A 20252-nucleotide genomic window follows, 5' to 3' on the forward strand; every position below is an offset into this window, starting at 1 on the left:
GCCACACTCAAGGGGCCAAAGAGCCGCATGTGGCTCACGAGCCGCGGTTTGCTGACCAGGGGTATAGTGGATCCAGGGCCCCGCTCTAGACAATAGCTGACTGAGTGAAGGCCTGACCCTCCAAAGGCAGAGAGCTGCCAGGGTAGGGCTGCAGTGGTCCCCCAGCACGGTGACTGTGGCTGGGGTTCAGTCTGGGCACGGGTGCATGAGACCCCGGAGAGAATGAACAGCCATGTGGACCACGTGGGGCTCGAGGGAAGGAAGTGGAAGCTGGCTTTCCAGGACTGCCTCCAAAACTCAAAGGGGGAATGGCTGAAGACCCAAGGGAAGCCCCTGGCCCTCCAGCCTCAAGATGATGAGACGGCTTCACTTCAACCACACCGGCATGGCCTTGGTTCCAAGGAGCAGCCTCAGACTGGACCCAATAAAGCAAACAGGCAGCAGCCAGGGCCAGGGGCTCTCAGGCCATGCTGCTCCTGTGCTCAGAAGGAGCGCAGAAGACCCAGCGTGCTGGTGGCCCCCTCCAGGCCAAGACCTGGCACAGAGGCCATTCTGGCAATTTCCCAGGGGGGTGGGCGTCAGGTTCCCTGCTCCTAATAACCACCTTCTCTGGGCGAGTTACCTGCATGCAATTAATTAAGCAATTATCTAGGCTAGGTGGGGAACAGCAACCATCAAGTTGTCAAGGTAGGCCGCAGGATAAGAGCAGTTCCACTCAGCAGATGGAAAACATTCCTTTCTAATGTCTAAGCCCCACCTGGCCAGAACAGTTAAAGCAACACCCAGAACTGTGGGGCTTGCCCAGCTGAGGCATGGATTTGCCATTTTTAAAACCCCAAATCGTAGTTACAGGGGTATCTGTCCCACAAGCACATTTTATCATTATTACCGCTTCTCCCCCAAAAGTTGGTAGTGTTAACATTTGAAGGGGATATGGTGGTCTTTGGTTCAGGTGGAAGGTCAGAGGCCAGGGAGTGGGGCTCCTGGTGTTTGCCAACCCCAAACTGCTGAAGGGATTTTACTTGGGAGAGGACAATGGTCATGTGCACAGAGGATCCTGGGGTCAGGAACCAGAGCTTTAAGCCTAGTTTGGGGCAGAAGTATGGGCAGTCCTGGTTTGGCTAAAGGTTTAGTATGAGAGCAAAGAGGAGGGTAAGAAGAGTGAATTTAGGCTTGATCAAAGAAAAAACTTCTCATGCCGCGAGACTCTAGAATATCTGAATTCTTGAGACATCAAGAAGAAGCCCTTTGACCTTCAGCTCCCACTGCCAGGGCTCACACCAGCTGCCTCACTGCTGCTACAGTCTTCAGAGGAGCTCACCAGGCAGAGAAGGTAGGAAGGGTGTTCTTCCAGGTGGATGGATCTATGTGTGCAAAGGCTCAGAGGCCTGGGCTCTAAGTTCTGTGTCTGGCCCCAGGGTAAGAGTGGGTGGGGGAGGGGTGGGAAGAAAGTTTGTGGCCCAGATGTGAAGGGTTCAATAGCCACATTGTGAGGTTGGTGTGGGAGCCCCCAAAGGACCAGGAGGAGCTTCAGCAGATCCGAGTTTTAGAAAGAGCAGCTGGCGGCTGTGGGGTGCCTGGGATCAAGAGGGGAGAACCCTCAGGTGAAATGATTTACCAGTGGGAGGGGTGGCCTGAGGTGATTAAAAGAAATAATGAATGAATGAATGAACAAGTGTAGCTTGAAGGAATGGGGCCCAGGGGCGCCTAAATGAGGCAGAGGAGTTGGGATCAAGCATGCTTTACTCTAAACAAGCAAATTACCAGGAAGAAGCAAGAGGTCAGGGTGGTTGGTGTGAGAGGATTTCAGAGAGCTTATCGACTGGTTCCGACTAGCAAGAAACCTGTGTCTATTTTGTGTGGCACCAAACACACCAAGAAGAAGTTAGCTCACAGTCACAGCACTGGACTCTTAAGTGCCTGCTCCCCAGGGAACGGGTCAGAGCCACATTCATCTGCAGGGAGACCCAAGTCCAGGAGGTCTGAATGATTCAAAGTCACCACCTTCTGACTTGTACCGCTGACTCCTCCCCGCAAACATCATCTCATGTGTGATGATGAGACCATTGCTTAGTTAAGTGACACCGATGCACGCAGGAGTGGCCGTGATCATTAACAAGCAAGCTGTATTTAGCACAGATCATTCTTCATGTACTGAGGCACAGACTCAGGTGCAGCACCGGTCATTCTTGAGCTGTGCAGCCTTGGGCACGTTGCTTGATGTCTCAGAGCCTTATTTTCCTCTACCACAAAATAAAAGTAATTACAATACACATACTTCATTGGGGGTTGTAAGGATGAAATGGGATGACTACATAAAACCCTCTGCACAGTTAATAGCACTATCACTACAGACACAGGGGTGGGCAAAAGTGCATTTGCAGTTGTGAGTTCCCAAAACACAGTTTATTCTTGTGTTGTTATTTATTTTTGTATTTCAGATATTTCCATAAGAACAACTGTAAACCTACTTTTGCCCACTTCTGTACAGCTGGCAAAGTTTTTTGTTTTTTTTTTTTTGTTTTTTTTTTTTTTTGCAAGAGACAAGATAGACAGACAGGAAGGTGACCTCATTCTTTATTCAAATGCAAACTGATCTTGCAAAATACAGTGGTAGAATCTAGATGTGGGTACCCTTTTTTCATTTATTGTAAAATTCTTTCAACTTTGCTGTATGTTAGAAAGTTTTTATAATAAACTATTAAGAAAGAAAATAAAATGCAACATGATTTCCAGGTATTTTTCCATCTGAACCAACTTGAGAACCTTGATGCAACTGAACAAAGCTGGCTTACCTCCTTAGGTCCTAGTTGGAGGGGTGTGCAGCGGTTACCGCTCCATTTTGCAGATGCATAAACCGAGGCTGGGCATACATATGGCAGTGACTCACGCTGCTACACCCGCCGAGGTGAGGTTCCTACTGGCCTCTCAGACTCACTGAATCAGGCAGGCCTAGGACTCAGCTTCCACATTTTCCCTCTGCTTCTCCACCTTGCGGCTCCCTGTGCTCACACCTCCCCTCTCCAGCTCCCATGCCCTCCCTTGGGAAGGCTGATTGGCCAGCCCGGGTCACATGAACATGAGTGCCCTTCCACAGCAAGAAGCTTAGCTCTGCCCACCAATGGCGGCTCCCACCCTGACGCCTATTGAACATGGGAAGGGACTTTTCTGTGTTCCCACCTTAACCCACTGAGACCTCAGGAAGGAGGAGGCTTCTAGAACACTCACTCTCCAAGGGTCTAGGCCCCAGACCCCCCCCCCCAAGCTGCAGGTGAGAAACTGGAACTCCATGTGCCCCCCTCCCTATTTCCTGCCCCTGGTCCTGAGGCTTCCATTCCTGTGATCAGACCCCAGGCTCCTGCCCCTTCCTTCCCAAGGCCCCAGTCCACTGGCATCCAGAGCTACTCAGATGTCTCCTGCACTCTCCTGGTCCTTGGAACTGTCCAGTCTCACTGTTTTTTGCCCCTCTTCCCACCAGGTACCAGCAGGCCTTTGCCTGGCTAACCCAGGCCTGGCTTTGATGAGCCAGAGTCCCTAATGAGTGACCTCAAAAATGTTTGTGAGTTCCCAAAGATGGTGAGAGACCATGTCCTACAGAGTTGAAGTGGTGCAGGCTTAAATGACCAGAACATCAGCCACACTGCAATCCCAACGAGGCCAAAATCCCATGTAGGGGCGGAGATGTCAGCCAGGGCCATGGACCAAGGACCAGGGACCAGGGACAAGGGACCAGGCTGCTGAGGTAAGCTGGGGCTCGAGAGGAGAAGCACTGAGCTGTGAATGGGGCACATAAGAAGGTGAGATAAGCCCAGGGCAGGATTCAGAGAAGCTTGTGCAGGACAAAGGGTGGGCCCAAGTGGGCCTCGGGGGTAGGATGCTCTTGGTCCAACCCCCCCATGCTGAGGGTGGTGCTGGGACACCCCATAAATCCAGTCTGTCCACTTCTCATCTGACATAGGGTTTTAGAGAGGAATGGAATTTGGAGTCTGATAAACGGAATTTGAATTCCAACTTTGTCTCTAAAGAGTTGCATGACTTTGAGCACTTGAGTTCCCCTCTCCAAACCCAGTTTGCTCATCCTCGATTTTGACATGGATCACACCCTCCTCACTGGGTTGCCAGAAGGAATAAACAAAAGAACCATCTTCCAGGTGCAAGGGGACTCAGTGCACACTGGTCGTCTTTTCTTTCTTCTGAAGAGAATCAGTATTGCTCCCCAGTGCTTTCTGGAGGAGATACTAGCAGAAGGTTCAGCTCTGTGACTTGCCAAGCAGGGCTGGATGTGGCATGGAATGTGTGCACGAGCCATGCTTCTCAGATGGTGACCATGGCACCAGATATGTTGTCAGTGGAAAGCTTTCCCTCTATATATACAGCAGGCCCCACCCCAGAACCTTCAAAGGGAGGAGAAGGCCTTGGGGGACATTCCCAGGCCTTTTGCTAGTGGGCACCCCCCTTTTTGAAAAACTCCCCTGTACAGATCATCAGGAGAATCACAAAACTGTTTATTTTCCCACCTATAAGAAAAGACGGATACAGGGAGCAGAGAACACCTGGCCATTCCTGTGGTGAACATAGTGGGGCCGCACATAAACCTAACAGGCTGTGTCTTTACCAGTGGGGTTGTTCTGTTTCAGTACAACAGCAATTTACTTTCCAAGTGTTCCTTGAGGCATTGTGTCATGCTGCTTCTGGGTAGAATTTATCATACCTGCTAGTCTACGGTAGCCAAGTCCTTAGAATTGGGTATACAAAATCCGATTGGCAAAAAAAAAGTACCAAATGTCAAATTTCATACAATCAGGGCAAAACTGGTCTCTTCTTGGCCTTATTAGTAGCTGCCCCCTGAAAAATATCTTTCTTTCCTTGGTCCTTAGCAATGCCCACCCGATAGGCAGAGTAAAGGCAGCAAAATGTAACCTTTGCATTAAAAAATAAGCAAGGTTTTCAGCAAACAGTTGAGTCATTGGACTCATTATTTTGACACCAAATACATCAGATGGACTTATTCATCTGGTCCAGCGTAATACATGTCAGCCTAATTCTACAAATACATAAAATCAAGAAATGTCTGGGAGGTACAAACACGGATAGGGCACAGTTGTTGGCAGCAATGACTTGACCTGGAGGTACAGACTTGTCTGCACATGGATGACCACCCCTCAGAACCAGTACTCAGAGACAAAGATGTGGACGTTGACAACATTTCGGTGGGACACCACACCCCTGACCACATAGTTCATCTCTAGCTTCAGGATGGCATGAAATGGGCCCACGATGGGCCGCACTTGGCGTACAATACCTGGGGAGAGAGCAGAAGGTGTCCTGAAAGTTAGCAAGGGCCGTAGTAACATGGAGATCTAAGAAATAATCTTTTTTCTCAAGGAATTTCAGAACTAGAAGGGGCCTTAAACCTCACCTAATCCCACTCTGAGCCAGATGCTTGAGTCCCCTGCATAGCATCTCCAAGTGGTCACCCCTAGACTCCGCTTCCACCTCTGGGGATGAGTGACAGTGAGCTCCTGATGGTTGGGTACAGCTCAGACTGTACGGGAATCTGTGTGGTGGGCTTTGGAGTCAGATGGCTCTGGAGTCAACAACAGCTCCTGCTCTAACAACTCAGGTTTCCTCCTCCACCATCCCTGACAGAAGATTTAAGAGCCTATAAAAGGGCCTGGCAGGGGGTAGATACCCAGTAGATACCTATCCCCTCCCTCCTGCCCTCTGTGCCCAGCCTGACCTTGGGAAAAAGCAAAGCAGGAATGATTCTCTTCCCTGTCACACTGAGGATTCCTGTGGGATCCTGGAATAGCCTTATCCAAGCACAGAAGTCCCAGTTACCTCTCCATCCATGCCTCTGAGAGGGTGACACCTGAGCTCATTATTCAGTGTTTGTGGTAATAGGTGAGCAAGAGGTGGGTGGCAGAGTTCAGAGTGGGTCCAGCCCAAGCAGCAGAGAGTGGCCAGAGCACTCAAGAGGACAGGGGAGAGACGGGGACCTGTATCTGTCCCGGGGAAACAGAAACCTGCTGTGTAAATCTGCCGGGTGGCAGGGAGTTCTGCCTGGACTAGAATAGGGACCAGGCAAAGGCCATGATGGATGGCCTCCCCTGCTGGGGCTTGAAGTGCAGGGCAGAGACCAAGCCCAGCTGGGTCAAGGTGGGAGCAAGAGAATTCTGCAGATTCACAGGGAAGCAGGATTAGGTTGTTAGAGTGGATTTTATAACTCTCCCCAAACCTGCGCCTACCCAGCCAGCTCTATTATCTCCAGGTCTGGCCCTGCTGGCACCACCCCACCTATGCAGGGCACCCAAAGGCTCATGAAGAGAACTCTCCTGCAGTCTGGGGCAAGACAGATAGGCTAGGGTGATGGGGAGACTGCCCTTCCTGGGCCTCAGGTTCCTTAGCAAGCAGGTGACTCCTGGCTTCTGGACTGCATGATCCAGATGCCCTAGCAGCATCTGCCAATGAGGTGAGCCCCAGGTTTGAAGGGTATCTCTGCAGAAGACTCGTGCACGTGCACTTACGCATCCCTCAACAGGCACCAGCAGCTGTTCTCAGAGATGCAGAGAAGACCACTGGTTTCAAAGCAGATGGAGGATCTAGGTGAGTGACATGCTCTCATAGAAATGTGCCCTTTGTCCAGCAGGGGTGAGAATGGAGGTAAGGGAGGCTGAGGGTAGCAGGAAAGGCTTTCTGGAGGAGGTGCTACTCCCTGCAGAGGAAGCAACACAATGGAAGGCTGTAGGCAGGCGGATCCCCAGTGCCCGTGGTGCCTGCCAGATGCACAACAAAGCCACAGAGGCCATTGGCACCAACAGCTGGTTCCCCATCAGGAGCACCAAGTTCATGCTCAGAGGGGCATTTAGGTGCACTGTCCCCCCTTTCACTCTCTGGGCTTATGTTTCAAAATTGAAATGCTTAGCAGCCTGGGTGGAATTCCAGGCTATTCTAAGCAAACAAGGGCTTTAGCTCTGAGGGAGAGTGAAGCGCAGACTCCTGTGGGCTGTCAGCACCCTCTCTCTCTGCCCCTGCCCCTGCCCAGTGATGACATGGCAGCTTTGTTTTGTGTGAATGCCCATGACCATCTTCAGCTCCTGGCTGAGGACATGGGCTTGTCACCACCCTCAGTATGCCAGTGGCCCCTGATGACTGGGCTACTCCTGACAACCCCTACCTGGGCACAGTCTGGGCCGAGGTTGGTGTGGGCTCCCCCGTGGCCTCTTGTGGGGTGTACAGGGGTGCTCCCCTGCCTGCCCATGTCTCTGTCAGCATCTCCTTCTCCTCTTTCCAGGTCTAAGGCTGACAGGGGTGCCCACCAGCCTCCATGGCCTCGGTTACCTGCTGACTTCACACATCTCAGGGACAGAAAAGTCATTACTGTGATTCCAGTGCTCAGATGGGCTGAGGGAACTTGCAGGAAAGACATGAGAAGGTGGGTGAGCCCGAGAACTATGTTAGGACAGAGGAGCAATGCAGGTGGGGGAACACTTCTCTAAGCTATAGTTGGATATATATTTATTTCTATACATTATTCTTATATTTAAATAGCATGTGATTATATTTAATATGTCATATGATCTATCATATGTAAACAGCATAATTATCACAAATATAAAATATATATAACTATAAAGTATATATTTATAAGTAAAACATTTATATCTAAATATTAGAAATACTATATATATTTTAAATTTATACAAACTTTTATGTGTACCTTTGTATTTTATGTATGTTTATATAAATTTATATTCATATGTAAAATGTATAATTGATATCATATAGAAGACATAGGTTATAAATTTATATATAAAATATAAACATCATAAACTAGAAAATAATTATATTACATGCACACATTTAAATAAACATTCCTTGCTGCCTGTAGGAGGTTTAAGGGTATCAACAGTTCAAACCCACAGAAGTTTCTGGGCATGTCCATGTGCCAGGCACTGGGTGAGGGAAGAATGGAGAGAAAATGATGGCTGTCCCCACTGGGCTCAGTCCCGGGGACAGAGAGGACAGAGAGAGTGCTAATGCTGGAAGCCCGATTCACGGACAGGGAATGGGATGACCCTGGAGGAGTGCCTTAACCTTTCTGAGTCTCAACTTCCTCTTTTGAGAAACAAGGACTCAAAATATAGCAACCTTTGAAATCAGAAACACCAGGCCACCCTCCCCCTCCCTTGGAAATGGCTACTGAATATGAAAATGCCTCCCAGTGTTTAAATGGGACCTGATTTTTAGTTAAAGAACAGCTGAATTCCCACATGGCAGAGAAAGAGCAAGACTGCTAGATTGATTTCCAGATGTTACAAGAAAGGGAAGCTCAGAATGTGTAGAAAATGTTCTTACTGAATCCCTCCTGTTGGGGCACTTCACAAGGTTTAGTTTCTATGATGGACAAGGACCAGACACCATGCCGCAGGGGGAGCTGCTCGGACCTTAGAGAGCTAACTGGTGGGACAGAGGCAACTGAGAAGGAAGCCAAGGGCCGTGTAAGAGAAAGGGACTCTAAGAAGGGGCGGTGGAGGTGCGAGCTGAATTTCTGACACAGGTCACATTCAGGGCCTGACTTCCTCAGGAGCTTTGCATTTAACATGAAAAACAACTTAGGCAGAACAAACAGGCATGCTGCAAGGGTTCAATAGGGAATCCTACAAGAGCAAGGAGCAGGTGCCCAGGGAATGTGCCTCCCTGTCTGCCCCTCCACAACCAGCTTCCCCATCCCTCCTCTCTGACCTCAAGTTAACATCTCAAATTCTATCTGTAACCCTCCTCAACGCAGGGTGCCCTTTCCCAGGCCACGCCCATTCAGTAGCCCTGACCTAACTACTCCAGCTTAGCCACACTTCCATGGAGCTCTGGCTTGGGGGGACATGTTCCCTCTATTCCCAGGTTAGTTCCAGCTTGTCATGACCTTGACTGAACCCAGGCTCTCTCCTGATACCACTTCTTTCTCCACAGCTTTCCAATTCATCCGTTCTTCTGTCCACCCATCCATCCATGCATCCAATAGAGGGAAGGTTTAAGGAGTATTCCACAAAGGAATGGACTTTAAATTGAGTTTTGGAGACTAAGTAGAAGCCTAGGAAGCAAGAAGGACCTGTGCAAACCCCAACTGTATGAGGGATCAGGCCAGTTTTGGGAATCGTGTTAATCCCGGGGAGTGACAGGCGGATGAGGCTAAGGAGGTGGTGAAGGACTGCTCAGAGGACTGCCCCCTCACAGAACCAGGAATCTGGGTTCCTCCCCACCACTGGTTCTAGACCAGGGTTCTTTGAGAACCACCACCAACCCCCACCCCCACCACAGTGCAGGAAACAGACAGGAGTCAGAGGAGGAGTACGTGCTGCCTGTCTGCATGTGCCAGGCACTGGGGGCCAGCTGGACTGCCTATGTCCTCATTTGTGAAGCCTTCCCCATCCCCTCTGTGTCGCTTGGTACCTGGTCTCCCTCAGCTGTAACCCCACACCTGCCCATTGCAGATCTTCACAGTTGGCTCCCGCTCCAGGGGCAGGGGCTGCATTGCACTCATCTCTTCCCCCCCTACTCTGGTCCTGAACCTAGGACCTGGGGCAGGACACAGTAGGAGCTCTGTCATGATTGAGTGGGATGAAGACAGAGGAAGAAAGGAGGAGAGAGAAGGAAGCAGAGAGAAAGGGAAGGAAGCAGAGAGAAAGGGAAAGGAGGAGAGAGAAAGGGAAGGAAGGAGAGAGGAAAAAGGGGGCATCAGTTCTTGAGCCCCCCTCTCTAGGAAGGAAGATGAAACTTTGTCCTGAAGGACAGGGGAGCCACTGAAGGCTCTGAGTGAGAGCAGTTTTATCTGGAATGACCATTCTAGCAGCAACTTGCAGGATGACGGGAGAGAGACACTTCCATCATACCTGCCTCGTCCATCTACCTGCTGGGTGTTTACCTCCCCAGCTTTCCAGAGCCTCAGGGGAAAAAAACAAAAAAAAAGGCTATGGTGCTGAGTTCAACTGTGTTAATCTTCCAAACCCTCATCCTTGGCATTTCTGCTTCAGGTCTCAGACACTGCTGGTATTCCTCGGCGTGTCTGTGCCTCTTAAGGATATAATTAAGCCTTTTTTTTCCCCCTTTGAAAAATGTAGGCCCCCTCGGGCACTTTACCTTCATGTCTCGTCTCTGCTTGGTAAATTGCAGCTGATGTGCGGGGGACCCGGAAGCCTGCACAGGGAGCACAGGCCCACTTGGGTACCTCATTGCCCCTTGGTGTCTGTGGCTTGAACTCTGGGCCCCAGAAGCCATCCCCAAGCTTCTGCTGCTGGAGGCTGCACCTAGTCTTCCATCAGTTATTTGAAAGGATGAAAATCAGCCATGGGACTCTCTGTGACATCAGACACTGATCACTAGAGAGACCTGGAGTCACAGCCTGGGGTTCCTCGGTTGGGTCCTCACTGACTACCTCTGTGACCTTGGGAAAGTTACCATCCATTCTGAAGTTAGCCTCCAACTCAAAAGTCCTGTGATTCTGACCAACAAACGTGATGGCGTGATTGGAGCTGCTGGAGTTTTCTAACAAAGGTGACAATGCAAGGGGCTGCATGCCATCTCACGCCAGTGTAAATGCACTGCGCTCTCAAAGGCAGAGCTCTGAGTTAGAAAAGGCGAGGTAAAGAAGCTAGGTGTGAACATCACAACAAGAACTAGATGCTACCACTACCCGAAACCAAGTTCCAGAGTGGTCTGTCTCCTTGGTTATCACCTGTCTCCCTGGGCAGCGTCAGGTCCAGAGGCCAGTGGCACTGTCTCTCTCAGTCACTCTTGTATTTCTAGTTCTTGGAACACAGTAGGTCTTTGGTCCTATTATATACCTGACACATAGGAGTCACTCAACCAATAGTTGTTGAATGAATAAGTAAACTAAAGATCAAAGCATTAAGCACAATTTATAGATTGAAAATTATCACTTGGAAATGGAAGTGTTGGGGAAGAATGGACGAGAGCCAAAGGGTCACGGGGTTTTCAGGTATTGACCACTTGGAGGGAGAAAGGCCACAAACGAGAACCAGGCCTCACTGTCTGGCCTCCATGGCTGCCACGCAGAGCCACGAGCAGGGAGGAAGGTGGGTTGTGGGCCTGTGTGGACAAGATGTTAGAATGGAGGACCCGAGAGCTCAGAGGAGACCCATGAGGTCTCACAAACTCAAACATGATGGCCAACTGGGAACAAGCAAACCACTACCCAATCTCAGTGAATTTTCCTTGATGGAAATAATGAACCCAGCAGGCTCGGGTTAATAGCGCAGACCAAAGGCAAAGAGGAACAGCAAGAACATGAAGAAATGATGTCAGAACTTACAAAGCAAAATAACTCGAGTGTGGTCAGGTTTGGAAAGAGGGGCACAGCAGGGGATAGGGCGAGGGTCAATGGGCCCCGTGTGCCTACTACTGTATTCAGTCCCCACCACTGCCCTATAAGGAAGATGTCCCTTCTCCTCTCATTGGGTGAGGTGGCAGCTCTGGGAGCTGATGTCCAAACCACACAGCTCACAAGGGCATGGAGTCCTTCCAGAAGGGACTGACCCCCAAGGCCAGTTTTCTACTCCACGACATCTCCTCCCTCCTCTCAGTGGGACGTGATGTGGGGGAAACTCCCAGAACACTCTGCCCATGGCTGAGTCATAAATACAGGCTAACCATGGCAGAAAGGATTGATGGAGTAATCACGTCAGCAATATAGGCAGTGAGAGAATGGAGTTCCCGAAACCCTGTCTTCGCTTCTCGCCTTGAAAAACACCCAGGCAGGAGCTTGGAAAGAAGGGGGACAGGTGTCTGGGCTGCATATTTAAAATACCAACTGTCACTCAACATGTCCCAGCAAAACTCATCATCTGTATTTCTTGATGATTATAAATGCGTTCCCTGCATGGGTCTCCCATGAGTGAAACCAGACAGTTTGGCCAGGGCTGCTGCAGGGAGCTGAGTAGGAGTCAACCCCGGAGTCCATGTGTCCCCTTGAGCAGAAATAAAGAAAAGTGTCAGCTTTGCATGAAACTTCCACCTTCTTCCCTGACCAGCAACAAACATCTCTATGATGCTTTTGTTACATGAAGCACGCTCCTGCCTGTGTCTCTTCCCCCCTCCCCACTGTCTCTCTCCACCTGTTGTCCATGGTTCACGGAGGAGGAACAAGGCTGTGTGTTGAAGTGAGTTCTGAACCCCAGGGAGCCAGCACATCAGCCCTTGAACCTGGCTCCTGCGCCTCTGCCCCCTCCACTAAACCACAGGGCCTCGCAGAGGAAGAGAGGCCTGGGCCGAGTTCTGGTAGGGAGATGCTGTCTGATGCACGAACGTTTACTGAGTTGACCACAAATATGACTGTGCTGGGGGGAGGAGAAGCCCTTTCCTCTCCCTTTGTGCCTCCCTCCTCCTGGATCAGCCTCCACCCATCCACCTACCTTCTGAGTCATACCTCAGACCTAAACTCATCAGCTCATGCAAATCTCTCCAGATGCCCCCCTCCATGGTCAACTCACACACCGAGCCACCATCTTCCCCCAGACCCATGCTCCTTCCCCACCCCTGAGAGCTTGCAGTTGCCCTCAGCAGGCCGCTGGCTTTTAGCCCTCAAACCCAATCTTACGGAGGCTGATGAATTCTATTTTTAATAGTTTCTAGAATCGCTTTTCTGCTCCACCCCCACCCCCCAACTCAGGTCAGGCCTCATCAACTCTACCTGAGGCTTGCAACACCATCCTCCTCACCAGCCATGAACTCTCTGAGTGTGGCCAGAGCCAGCCTAATAGAATGCAAGTCTTCTCACCAGTCCCAGCCTCCTGGCTCGCAGAAAGTGGGTTGCACCTTCATTTGCCCCTGTGCTGTCCTGCCTGGTTTCTCAGCACGCTCTGTGCTCCTGCTGCGGTACCCCTCACAACCACCCAAGGTGAGCAAAGGCCCTGGGAGGACAGGCTGGGCACCAGTCTTGCCTACTCGACTTGACTTAGAATCAAGGACCCGGGAACACCAGCGAGAAACAAGTCCTGCCCTCTGCTTCCCAGGCATTAGGGCTACACTACCTGCTTCTTCAGAGGCAATGCAGGCCCTGGGGGATCAAGAGGCGCAAGGCTGGTGGGTGCCAAGCATTAAGCATCCTAAACCCTATGCCTGCTGGTCGAAGCAAGTGTCCTCTCCTCTTTATTCACTTGGCAAGCACAGAGCACTTGCTCTGGGCATGTGCTGTGTGGGGCACTGGGAGACAAATGTGGCCAGTGCTGGGCTGGGTCCTCATGGAGCTCTTGGCCCCTGGGAGAAGCTGACGCAGGCGACAGGGCCACTAAAGGTAAGCAGTGGTGCTTTAGGAGAGCCAGGGAGAACGCTCACCCAGATGGGGCACTGGGCACTCAGCAAAGCTTCACCCAGGAGCTGGTCTCCAGCTGACCTCCAAAGGCGGCCTGCCAAGAACATTTCTCTGCCAAGAAATGCACAGAAACGAGATGCAGAGACATTGCCAAACTGGGTTGGACCTCCAAGAGGAGGACTCTGCCCTGCCCAAGGTCACACAGGAAGGTCATGGCAGCAGGAACCCCTACCTCTAGTCCTGACCTGCTGCATGCATTCCTAAGTCCTCCCACCAGAGTGTGGAACCCCCGTTTGTGCCACAGTTTCCTCACCTGGGGAACGGTGATAGTCACCCACAGGGTTGCCCCGAGGAATGCATATAACGTGCTGTTAGAGTAGCTGCCACACAGCACGGGACACCAGACAGTTAGCTGTTAATCTGATGTCTGATCATTGGGACCCGATACTTGCAGTTCTCAGCCTGGGCCACAGATTGATCCTAGCAGAATCTATCTGGAAACACCTGACATCTAGGCCATAGGAAACATGCTCCATGATCGTGGATGACAGGGAGTGACAGTGGGTGTCTGGGTCTTCTCTGTATTTATAGTTGGCAGGTGAGGTCATCAGAAGATTCATATTAACATCAGACTTTATCTAATTTTGTACAACATGCTGCTTTACTCCTGTTTGACTAAAACACTTCAATTTTTAAAAGAATAATTTATAAATGTGCCCATTGATATCAAAAGCTTTTCAAAATGTACATCACAGCAGCAGAGAGGGTTACAAATCATTCTGGCTGAACACAGACGACACCCAGAGAACCTCGGAGGGAGATGTGCAGAGGCTGCGCTGGGCTTGCTTTAACCCCTCGGCGGCTCTGAAAGTCAGCAGTTGCGTGATCTTGCAGCCAACCGGTGCCAGGCCTGGGTGACCCCTCATGGGTGTGGTGTGTGTGTGTGTGTGTGTGTGTGTGTGCAAGAAAGACAGTGACAGAGGGAGGCATTGCACAAATGAACCCCTTGTAGGCTCTTGCCTCTAGAATTCACAACTTGTGGAAGAGGAATTCAAGCAAAAACTCTCATTGCCATTACTTAACACCGTTGACGGGCCAGAGCATCTCTCTGCTCTGTCCACAACAGATCTAGAGCAGGGGTCTCAAACTCAACTCAGCATGTGGGCAGCAGAGCAAGATCATAGCCGTTTGGCGGGCCGCACTAGGTCTACAAAAGGCAACTGTTACGCAAGACTTTTCAGTGTCACAAAACGACCAGAAACTGTAGTTCATGGATTAGTCTGCAGGCTGCACAAAATTGTTCGGCGGGCCGCTGCGGCCCATGGGCCGCGAGTTTGAGACCTCTGAGAGTTTCCCAGCACTGCCTCCAGCACTCCTAGTCCATGGCATCTCCACTGGGATGGCCTTGTCAAGGTCACCAACAGCTTGGGCATTGCTGCATCTGATGATGATCTCCTTGGTTGGCATCTGACTAGAATCTCAGCACCACTGACATGGCTCACTGCCCCTTCTCCTGGAAACACCTTCTCTTCCAGGGTATAATGGCTCCCAAGCTCACCTCCTCTCCCTCCTGGGGCTCCTGCTCACCTCCTCACTTCTGAGTATCCCCAGAGCCACGCATCTGTCTCTGGTCTTCTCTCCTCTGTCTACACACTGTCCCTCGGTGAGATCTTCTAGTCTTATCCCAGCACCCAGAGGGAGCCTTTAAAACACTGGGTCATCTTATTCATCTTAAAACCCCCTCACATGGTCCCACCTCGCTCAGTAGAAAAGCCAGAGACACTACGACAGCCTCAAGACCCTGCCTCCTTGGCCCCCACCTCAGGCCTCTGCTCCAGCTGCACTGGCCTCCTTCCTGCAAGTCGAATACATCAGGCTCATCTCTGCCCCAGGGCCTTTGCACGTGGCTCCACAGGGCTCATTTCTGCAGCTCCTCGGGGTTTAGACAATGCCTCTGACCACTAGACTTAAAGTTGCTCCTGTGCCCTACACCCTGCCTCCCCTACCACCACCCTCTGATAGCACTTACCACCACCAGGTTGTGTATATATTAGGCTTGTTTCTTGTCTGCTTCTGCACTCTGGAATAAAATGTGTATGAGGTAGGGATCCATGTCTGTCTTGGTTGATGCCACAGCCCCTAGAACAGGGCCTCTCCCCGTAGGACTCACACACTGTTTGCTGAAAGAATGAGTACAGGAAGAGTGTGCAAGTAGCTCATGTAGGGTGCAAGGGAGCACACAGAAAGCAGCTGCACAGTGCCTGTAGAGGGCGTGTGAAAGAGCAGACAGTTGACCTGGGCTTGGAGGGATGCATAGGAGTTTACCAAGAGGCAAAGGAGATGAATGTCATGGTTCAAGTCCAGAAGCTCTGAATGAGTGCTGTTCACGCTACTGTGGGTTAGTTCAACTTGGGCCATGGGGGGCTTCCCAGGCAGGAGCAAGGAGGCTTCAGATCTGATCCCCACGGCCTCCGTGTGCCTCAACTGGGCTGTTCCCTACCAGGCCCTCTGAGAGTCCAGCCCAACCTGGAGTGGGGGGCGCTGCCTGGGGCATTACCAACTGTGTGACTGGGTGACCTGTGAGAATTTCTGCATTTGTGAAATTGAGGTTTGAGAACTGTCCTTGCAGGGCTTTGGAGGAACAACAGCTGCCATTTTAGAGGGGTTATGTGTCAGGCATGGCGTGGAGCCTTCAACCCCATCCGTGTTCCATGAGACCCCAGCCCAGGGTGTGCAAAAAGTGTCCACCTCCCATCCCCTCTAAGAGACCCCTGCCTGCTCTCCACCTCCCACCACCCTCAGCAACACTGCCAGCCCCCAGATGAAGTCAGGCCACAGCCCATCCCGGGCCTGGAGGCAACTGGGCTGTCACCCTGGGAAACCACTTGGCTGCCGGCCAGGTTGTGGCCCCAGGGTGACGAGGCTGTGCCTCCCAGAGAAGAAAAAGCACCTAATCCCTGGGATTTGCCATGAAAGCCGGGACATGGACAATCACTCATCGCCCAGCAGGGACGGCTGCGCTGTTGTTTTTAGGTGGAATTTCTGAATCTCATTCGTAATGTGTACTGATCCCAGGCCAAGCTTTTCAAATCAGGCTGCAGGATGGGGTCAGCAGTGCCGGTTTAACCCCTTAAGAGGTAATAACTTTAAAGAGGTGATCTGAGCCCTTTTGGCTGTGCCTCGATGGTGACTTGAAGCCAGATGGCTGGACCAGCAAGCTATTTGCTTTGATGGAGGCCTTGCCTGTCCAGGGGCAGAGGGACATCTAGGTTGGCATCTTCACACACAAGCTCTTGTACTGGTTTGCCATGCACAGTTGAGCAGGTTGCATACTGCACATAGGCTAGGCTGTGAAGGATACCCCTGGGGTTTTGCAGTGCCTGGCATAGCAGCCCTCCACACGTCACTTTTCTCTCCCACTGAGACATGAACAGGGCTGGGATCTTCCCTGAAAAAACAGCCACATTCTTCTGTAGGAACTCAGGGTCCTAGGGAAGCTAGGAAGCAACTTTATAAAAGCAGGATCTGTGCCTTGGGCATAAATGTGTTCCCCAGCACCCAGTACAGGGCTTGGCATGGAGGTTTTTGTTGACTGGGTGAAAGAATTCAAGGATGACAGGATCTGGGAGGCATGGCCCCCACAGTCCTGCTTCAGGCTGGGCCTGACCCACCAGCCCAGGATGCAGGATGTGCCTATTAAATAGCTCTCAGGTAGTTGGGTCTGCTTTGGGGCCAACGGTCCTGGCTCTGTCCCACGTGCTTTTTTCGTGCCTCTTGTCCCCTCAGGGGCTCCAAGCTCTCACCAGATCTCCATCTCCCCATGGAGTCCTCACAGTGGCCTATTCATCCCCCTAACAACTGACCAGCTTTGTTGTAATATACACACTCCCTCTGCTGCTCAGAACCCAGAAAGTATTATTATGGCAGTGTTGCTGAGAAGAAAAACTGAGGCTCAGAGAGGTACGTTCTCTACCTGAGGCCACACAGCTAGAAAGAGAGAATCCAGATTCAAACCCAGAAGGTTTTACTCTAAGTTCAATGCTTGGGCTTCAGCCACAGAGACTCAGCTGTTTTGCCTCAAAAGGGGCACCCCAGCCATTGATATTTTTCAAACAGTAAACTTGAAATAGAGCAATAATCTTGATATGCTCACAGATAAAACCTGGAATGAAGAAGTTCAGTTACCTTTGAGAAGGGGGGAGGGAACTGTAAAGGGCATAGGAGCACTGGTCAAACTCAGAGGCCTGCGTCCTGCTGCTGCACAGGCAGTGTGGGAAGCGGAACCGTCGGGTCCCTTTCCAGGGAGAAGGTTCAGGTTCCCATTAGTATTGACATCCTGCACAGCTATTGCATGCCAGGCTGTGCTAGGAATGTCCACATAATCGGTTCATCTAATTACATTAATTGGCATCTGTGATTAGGGCATAGCCTCATGTAGATAGCTGTCTCTGAGGGGAGCTAGACAACCATGTGACCCTCCATTCATTCAGACCTTACTGAGTACAGAGCTAGCTGCAATCATGCACAGCCAGCAGGGCCCATGCCAGAGCCGAAGAAGGGGGCCTTCCAGTTTTTTAGGAAATCCAGGGGCCCTCACAGCCACCTGGGGAGTGATGGAGAATGGACTTGGGCCTTGCGCATCTGCTTACCAACTGAAGCTTCGACACTCTGACCGCGGAACCCCAGGCTCGCTCCTCAGTTTTTTCTCCTAGTAACTGCGATGCCAGCCCAGGGGCAGCAGGGGGCCTATCCCACGAGGTCACTCAAGGATCTAACAGTGTAGAACCTATGCAGGGCTTTGTGCACAGGGACGAGTGAATGCACATGGGGACATAGGCACCTCTGTCCTCTCCCAGGTGAGCTGTGAACAAAATCTTCCAATCCTGTCCCTGGGCCCAGGATGGCCTTGGTCTGGGGACCCAATGCCAGGCTTGATACTCTAGGGCCACCCTTTCTCCACGCCAATGACTAAGAAACATCTCAGAAATCAAACCCTATGTGTAGACACACTCATCCCCACCCCCCACATCCATCCACACCACACAGCCACACCTACACCTCCCCACATACACCTGCTCCCACACAAACTCATACATACACACCCCTTTCCAGGGACACTCACACTCACCCACACTCAGCCCCATGAGCACACTGAGTCACACTTGGGGCTTTCCCAGAAACAAGTTCACAAAATAAAGTGGGGTCTGAATGTCCTTTCAGGTTTGCAGGTCATAAATTAAAGCACGTTTCCAGCCAGAGAGAGTCCTGCCCAGCCTAGGCCCTCACTCCACCAGCAGGTGTGGGAACAAGAAGGCATTGGCCTGGTCACAGGGGAATCAGAGGGATGGTCCAGGCCCTGCCCACTCTCCCAGCATGGTGGTGTTTAAACCACATAGACTTGAAGGGGTTCTTTACTCACAAGACCCCAGACACTGTGGCCCCTTCTAGCCTGCCCTCTCACCCTCCCTGGTACCTCCTGTATGCTCTCTGGCACCACATTGCTTGTGTGCCCTCCCACCTCACTGCCTCTGATCCTGCTGCCTGGGCCGCAGTGCCTCTGCCTGGCTCCCCCCTACTCAGCTGTCAAGACCCACTACTCGTACTACCTCTTCCAAGAAGCCTTCCTGGACTGCTCTGTAAGGCCAGCTGGGTTGCCTCTCCTCTGCACATCCAGCATGATCCACATGGGTTTAGAAGGGTTTGGGTGGGTGTCTGTCTCCACGCTGGGAGCTCCCGTGGGTGTGGGATGTGTGTCTTTCAGTGACCTCCGTCTTCCCACAGCTAACCTGGGCATGGGCCAAGGGGTCTCAGAGTATTTCTTGGACTGCAGGGAAGGGTGGGCAATGGGGCAAAGCACAAGACTGGGTGGGAATGACGGAGGACTGGGGCGTGTGCGTGTATGTGTACGTGTACTCATGTGTGCACGCAGTCACTGGCGTGAAATGCCCAGCTTGCATATGGCAGCGGGGTGGGAGGTGCCTGGGTCAGTGAAGACAGTGACGACATTCCAAGTGTCTGGACTTTGGGGTGTTAGCTGAGACCTGCTGACCTGCATTGGTACTTAAGTTGGAGAAATGAGCAAAACCAGGGTGGTCATGTCCATGACCCCTGAGGGTGTGGTCGTGTGGAAACTTCAAGCCCCCTCCTTCACGTCTATGGTCAAGAGGTAAGGTTCAAAACACCCCCATGCTGAAGAAGCGACAAGGTCCTAGAACATTTTGATCCTTTCTCTGACCAGTACCAGACCATCCCAGGTGCTGTCACCTCCCGGCAGCCTTCCCTGATTTGCCCGGGCAGAGGCAGCTCCAGGCTCTGCACCCACCGCCCCTCTCACCCTCCCCAGAAGCACAGATTGCATCCTCTTCACCCAGCACATAGTAGGTGCTTAAGAGGCATTGAGGAATGGATGAGCTGCAGGTCTGCCCGCCCCTTGACCACCTCGTCCTCCCCAAGCCTGGCCACAAGGGAGCTAGCATGACCAATGGTTAGCTCCTCACAGACTTTCCCCACCAGCTGATCCTCATGCAGAGGGACAGGCAGCACTTGTAGAGATAGAGCAGCCCTCAGGATCAGCTGAGTCTGAAACGGTTACATCTGAATGAAATGTAGGTTTGTCCACTGCCAGGATCTCTGAAGCTGTAACTGGCACATCACAGTTTAAGAGGGAAAAAAAACCCAAAAAACTGGTGAAAAATCTCAGGAGGCCCAGAGCGAACCTCTCAGATCCCTGTAACACTGATTTGTTCTTTGGTGCTCATACTTGTTTCATAAAAGTGGCACCTTCCTGTGAATTATGTGATAACTTAAACAACAACAACAAAAAAACAACAAAAAAACCAATTACCCATTCTTTCAGGAAAGAAAATTTAGCAAATCCCTGTCCATATTTCAGTTTACTTTCCAGCTGGTGGAACTAACCAACTGA

The 20252-nt window shown here is 51.3% G+C and overlaps 1 protein-coding gene across 1 annotated transcript in view; it reads right to left on the reverse strand.

The window, feature by feature from the left end:
* Nucleotides 1-4483: 4483 nt before the first annotated feature.
* The window catches only part of FBLN1 (fibulin 1), an 80278-nt gene continuing 64509 nt past the window's right edge, over nt 4484-20252 (reverse strand). Inside the window, exon 17 of the mRNA XM_066255515.1 lies at nt 4484-5302. Coding sequence (XP_066111612.1) covers nt 5163-5302 — 140 coding nt within the window. The 3' untranslated portion in view covers nt 4484-5162. The remainder of the gene's footprint in view (nt 5303-20252) is intronic.

The sequence above is a fragment of the Saccopteryx bilineata genome, chromosome 1 (genome assembly GCF_036850765.1).
Source record: "Saccopteryx bilineata isolate mSacBil1 chromosome 1, mSacBil1_pri_phased_curated, whole genome shotgun sequence".
Lineage (NCBI taxonomy): Eukaryota > Metazoa > Chordata > Mammalia > Chiroptera > Emballonuridae > Saccopteryx > Saccopteryx bilineata.